This window comes from Heterodontus francisci, chromosome 14 (genome assembly GCF_036365525.1).
Source record: "Heterodontus francisci isolate sHetFra1 chromosome 14, sHetFra1.hap1, whole genome shotgun sequence".
Lineage (NCBI taxonomy): Eukaryota > Metazoa > Chordata > Chondrichthyes > Heterodontiformes > Heterodontidae > Heterodontus > Heterodontus francisci.
Genome location: NC_090384.1, coordinates 46,279,210 through 46,285,209, shown reverse-complemented (window position 1 = coordinate 46,285,209; position 6,000 = coordinate 46,279,210). Strand labels below are relative to the sequence as shown.

Below are 6,000 nucleotides of genomic sequence, written 5' to 3'. Positions count from 1 at the left end.
TTGTACCAAATTTTAGTACTACAGCTGCTCCACTGACGGATTTGCTACAAAAAAAGAAAGCCAAGGTAGTGTGGTCAGGAGAGTGCCAAGTATCGTTTGAGAGGCTGAAAGCCATTTTGATCAATGAACCAGTGTTGGCTGCCCCAAATTTCACTAAGCCCTTCAAGGTAGGGATTGATGCAAGTGACCTGGGGGTGGGGTGGTGGGGTGGTGGGGGTCGATGCAGACGATGAATCGGGCATAGAAAGGCCAGTGGGATATTTTTCCAAACAGCTAAATCAACACCAAAAGAGATACTCAACAGTGGGAAAAGAAACCCTGGGCTTATTACTAGCTCTTAACATTTTGAAGTCTATGCCTGCCATGACTACAGAGACACACTGGTATATACTGATCATAAACTCCTAGCCTTTGTGGAAAAATTCAAAAACCAGAATGCCAGACTATTCCAATGGAGTTTACTATTGCAACCTCATCACTTAAAGCTTATCCATATTGCGGGGGAAAATAATGTATTGCTGATGCTTTGTCTAGAATTTAACTTTGCTTTGAGTTATCTGAGTTAAAAGATGGTACAAAGCAATACTGCATTAGTTACAAGTAAACTGTGAATGAGAATGAGTGTGTAAATGTGTTCTAATATATTTTCATCTGCTTTTCCACACTTAGCAATGTAATGCATTTAAAAATGGCATTTTATTCCTCCAAGGATGGAGGTGTTATGAAGGTGTTCCGTTGTTATAATGTTCTGAGAACTTGTGTTAATGATTATGGACATTGGTTCATTTGGAAAACTGAAAAGATGCCATGGATGTATTTTTTTTATTTTTAACCGGTGCGTGTTTGTGTGTATGAGCATGTGTGTTGGGTATCTATAAGGGAATATTTATTTGCATTCATATTTCAAACTGTATGTTAATGCTTTGCATCTTTACTGAATAAGTCTTATTTTATAATAAACTGATAATTTTGCTATTTATTAAAGAAACCTGGTTGGTGTATTTTATTCTGGGACAAAGAGCAGACTATATGATTGTATCAGTAACTGCATAAACATTTAAATATATGTTGTGACCTGTGGAGAAGTGGAATTAGAGAAAAACAGTGCACTCCTCCCACCTCAGTTGTAACAATATGTTGGTACTGTAGAAAAATCATTACTACGGTAATGATTACTATGGTAATGATTTTTCTATTTATAGTGGGGAGCTGTTATGAACCATGGATTTTGTGTATGGTTATATTTTTAAAACTGTGATCTTTAACTAAAGAGGGCTAAAGAGTGGCGAGTCAAAGAGACTTAACTGTTGGCAGGAAAAAAGACAGAAGCGCAAGGAGAGAGCCAACTGTATAACAGCCCCAACAACCAATTTTATCTGCACCGCCTGTGGAAGAGTCTGTCACTCTAGAAATGGCCTTTATAGCCACTCCAGGTGCTGCTTCACAAACCACTGACCACCTCCAGGCGCTTACCCATTGTCTCTTGAGACAAGGAGGTCAAAGAAGAAGAAGATCTTTAATGTAGTGTGAAATGGATATTTGGAAGAAATGTGTGACCTCCTACAAAATCTGCCCAGAGACAAGGTCGGGGTCTTGGTTAACATGAAAACAAGGAACCCAGATCAAAGACCTCTTTGAAAGCAGTTTGCAATGTTAGGACACCTAAAGGACAATGTGTTTCATTCTCCCAGACTCAGATTGTCAACAGGGAGTCAGAGGCTCCAAAATGCAGATTTGAGTTGCAATTTTTAACACCTGGAAACAAAGGAAGTCCCAGGTGGTTTTGCTATGGTTAGACATATGGTCTCTGAGAATTATCAAAGGCAAATAACTATTGACTTTTGATCTGAATAAATGCAAGAGGCTTTCTTAGGTCTGAAGACTGAAAAGGAAGAAACGAAGACCAGCAGTCAGCTGCACAGCCTAAAGAGAGAGAGAGAGACCAGTGGACTGTTTCTGGGGAAACAGCTGCTCTCAGATCACCGATAAAGCAAAAGGCTGCTAAGAGTTGAACTCAGTTCAAGGTTTGCAGAAGAGAAAAGACCAACAGGGTCACCAGAGTTTGCCTTATTAACAGAGGTCCAGTCAATGTACCCAGAAGAAGTGAGCGAAGAGTACGTTGGCTTAGTGAAGGACACTGGGAGTTCCAACCCATTGCAGCTGGAAGGAGTCTGGGACTTTTAACTGCAAGGATACCTTTTCAATGAGAACAGTGTGCAACATAGAAACATGGTGTGGGGATTTCAAGTGTGTTACTAAGTTAATAAGAAATACCTTTCTCTGTAATTTAGTGTATAGCTACCTCAGCTACCTACTAAATACTGTTTAGTTAATGTTGATTTTTAGTATAGTTGTCATAAAAGTCTTAAAACATGAAATCTTCCGTAATTCTTTAATCAGTCTGGGAAGTTCACTTCTCTTATTGTAAAGTTGGTGGTCTCTGCTGAGGTCATAAAAAGGAAGAATGTGCAGGGTTACGGGGAGAAGGTGGGTTAGTGGCACTAGGTGAAATGCTCATTAGGAGAGCCGGTGCAGACATGACGGTCCGAATGGCCTCCTTCTGCGCTGTAACAATTCTGTGATACTGAGGTCATAACAGCTTATACATTCATAAGCACTTGCAGTGACAACTGTAGGTGCCCATGGAACACATACCCCAGGAACAGTCAGCATCTTTGAAGAGGAGACAAAAAAGGGAATGGCATCAACAGCAGCTTTAATCAAGTCCTTCATATCTTCAAAATCTTGGTTGTCTATTTCTCCTCAGGTCTACCCTCACTACCTGTCCAAGTCTGACTAATGGTGGACAGATCAGGTATCAGTCTGTTGACCATGGTCTCATCCTCTCTGGAGGTGGGGTTAGCCTCAACAGCTGGAGTTATTGGCAATGTGACTCTTGGGTTCAGGAGATTCAGAACAGACACTCTCTGAACAGCATAGTTAAGGACTGTAAAGAATAAATTAGGGGTAAGAATGAATTTACATTTTTAGACACCACCCTATCACTATCTCAAGCTTTCCATAACCAATTACATTTGAGGTAGCATTCTTGCTATTTTGCAAAAGGAACAGTTATTTTTGTGCAGAGAAAGTCCCATAAACACTAAATGAGATGACCTTTTAATCTATTTTTTGTGGTTTTGGTTGATGCAGAATGTAGGCCAGGATGCCAGGAGATTTCCTCGATCTATTACAATGCTAGCTTTTACATCCATTTGAATCACTGGAACAAGCAAACGTCTTCACTTAACTGAATCATCCAAAAAATGGCACCTCCAACAATGCAGCACTCTCAGTACTGTACGGAAATATCACTCTAGATTGTTTTGGAGTGGTGCTTGAAACCACAATCTCCTGAATGAAAGAGTGCTACCAATTAAACCAAGATGCAGCGTGTGACAATGTTACACATAGGATAATGCAGTGACTGGAATGCTTCTCGAGTTGTGAGAAGTTCATAGATTTTTTTCATCTCAGCTGCAATCAATGGAAATAAAAATTGTCAGAGATGTAAAAAAGGCTGCCAATTCACTGTCGCTCATTTTACACGATAGCCCAAAGTTAAATTTACCCCCCTTAATCTTTCCTCATAACTGAAATTCCTGATATCGCGAGTCATCATTATTACTCTCTGTACCTCTCAAGGGCAATAACATACTGTACACTGCACAAAATAACCCTGACCAGCAACCTAAACTTTTACAGCAACAATACTATCTTTTTAGATTGTTTTACTCTATTGCTTTAGTGCTAATCAGCAATGTTCGGTGAAGGATACGGTGGTGCTACCCAGAGGGGGAAGGCTGATAACTGATGGTGCCTGTGTTAGGCGGAAGAAGCCTGCTGATCCTGATGGATGAAAGTACAAGCGAGCCTTTGGAGTAAATACCTGCCCAATCTTCATTGGCATGAACAGTGCTGGGAAACAGATTTCATCTATTGGGGACACAGAAAGACAAGAATAAATAAACATATGCATTTTTATGGGGGTTTTTTGGACAATTTTCTCTTCTCTTCTGAAACCATCCCGTTGGGATACAGTTTCAATCGTGCCAGTTGCTTCCTGGTCATTTGTGAGCCAGCATGGGTTGACAGCAAGTTATTAGATTACAGGAGTCATCAAAATCTATACGGTTCCTATCATCGGCTCATGCCTATACACGTGCACTTTTGAACAGGGATCAATAGCTAGTGATAAGGATCAGAAAACCAACTGCTATTGGCAGATATGGTGCAGATCAAATATCAAACTTGGGACCTTCATGGCTGTATGGCTCAGACTTTTTTTTATTAAAAGGTATCTTTTGTCTTCATAATGATTTATTTGTATCATTATGTGGTTGCAAGCCAACAAATATGGTTTGCATTATTTTTATTGTATTTTTCTCCTTAAAGCTCCTTGTGCATCCTGAGGAGGGGACAACGGCTCCACACATGCACTAGTAATGTGCTACAACTGGGACACAAGGAGGTATGTGAGTGAAGGTGACTTTGCCTCCTTCAGGGACTGTATATAGCCTCCATCTGACCATAAAGATATGTGTGAGTGGGGAGCTTGCCAAGTGGGAAATTATGAGAACCTGTGACCAGCTCCTCTATGCTTCATAGGACTCCTTCTTCATGATGAGGGGGCTCCTATAAGCTTTAAGTTGTTGAAGTAATTTCCCCTCAACCTCTCTCCCTCTTCTGGTCTACTGAGATCTGTCAGAAAAGCATCCTCCGTCCAAGGAGGAAAGCTTCCCCCTTTATAGGTGAAGCTCACCTCTATTGGAAGGTCACTCAATTGTGTATTTGCAAAGACCAACTTCACAAGTAGTGACTGATTCAAAGGTTACTCTTACAGAATTATTTTAAACCAACTCCATTCTATTCATTTCTTAAACATGTTATCGTTCTCTTTCCTGCCTCCACTAAAATACTACCTGACAACTGGCAGGCTGTGAATTAAGCCCACAGACACATGGATTACAAGGCTGCTGAAGCTGCAAGTAATGAGGGTTGACTGTGTGGCTTTAGGGAAACCTCAGTGTGAACTTCTGTCAAATTTGGCACTTTGATGCCTAGATGTCAACCTGGAAAGCTAGCAAAGGCTGACTGACAGTTTCTTAAAAAAAAGACCAAAACACAACTGGCAATTCAAAAAGCCCTGAATATAAGTATTGGACATAAGAGCTTGAAATTGTGTCAACGAGGTTGTTGGGGGATGGGTGTTGCAGTTATGGTATAGTTCTGGCAGAACAGCAGAACCCAATCTGATGGGTTTACTGACATTTGTGCTCCACGAATGGGTAGAAACCTCTTCTCACTGCCCTCATTGCATTGCACAGCTGGTTTGGGAGTATGTCGAAGAGTGTTCCTCGGAATTCCACCTGAAGCAAACTGCATTAGCAGCACGGAGGCATGGGACAGCAGCAGGGCAGCCTCCTGGCGCAGACCAGGGAGCAAGCGCTCCAGGCAGATTTTGGGCACCCCCCCCACTCCACTTTCAACCTGGCCACAGCTGCTGCCAAATGCTGCCCTGTAAAGGGGTTCCCTCGCCACAATGGTGGTTTGGCAGCTGTGGCCATTTTTTATTTCACATTTTTTAAAGTTGCTGAGAGGGTGCCTCAAGCTGGAGGTGCCTTCTCTCTCCCTTACATGCAATGAATGGCAGGCTGAAGCTCCTTCAGTGTTGGAGGGCCTCCTACTGGCCCTCCAGCTTTGAGAGCCCGCCCACCATTCTTAATTGGACTGTGAGAGCGCCCTCTGGTCATCAATTGACCAATTCAGGCAAAATCACTGTTGGTGACTGTTCGTGACAAAGTGCGGGTCAGGACATGCATTTGACCCCGATGTCGGTGTCTTGACCCCGATGTTGGTGTCCTGACCCAAAACATAAAATCCTGCCCTAGGCTGCCTCAGCTGTGGATGCCTGCCCCTATTAAATAAATTACCTTACCCCTGGGATTAGGAAAGGGTGAGTGAGGGAGTCCCCCTCCTCCCCATTACATCTCTCTTGGC

At 42.1% G+C, this 6,000-nt stretch overlaps 1 protein-coding gene across 3 annotated transcripts in view; it reads right to left on the bottom strand.

The window, feature by feature from the left end:
• Positions 1-1,615: 1,615 nt before the first annotated feature.
• The window catches only part of LOC137377293 (uncharacterized), a 92,609-nt gene continuing 88,224 nt past the window's right edge, over positions 1,616-6,000 (bottom strand). For all 3 annotated transcript variants that reach the window (XM_068046851.1, XM_068046854.1, XM_068046852.1), the window contains 2 exons: positions 3,779-3,936; positions 1,616-2,927 (listed from right to left, as the gene is read on the bottom strand). In XM_068046851.1, the coding sequence (XP_067902952.1) occupies positions 2,754-2,927; positions 3,779-3,936 (332 nt within the window). In that variant the 3' untranslated portion in view covers positions 1,616-2,753. The remainder of the gene's footprint in view (positions 2,928-3,778; positions 3,937-6,000) is intronic.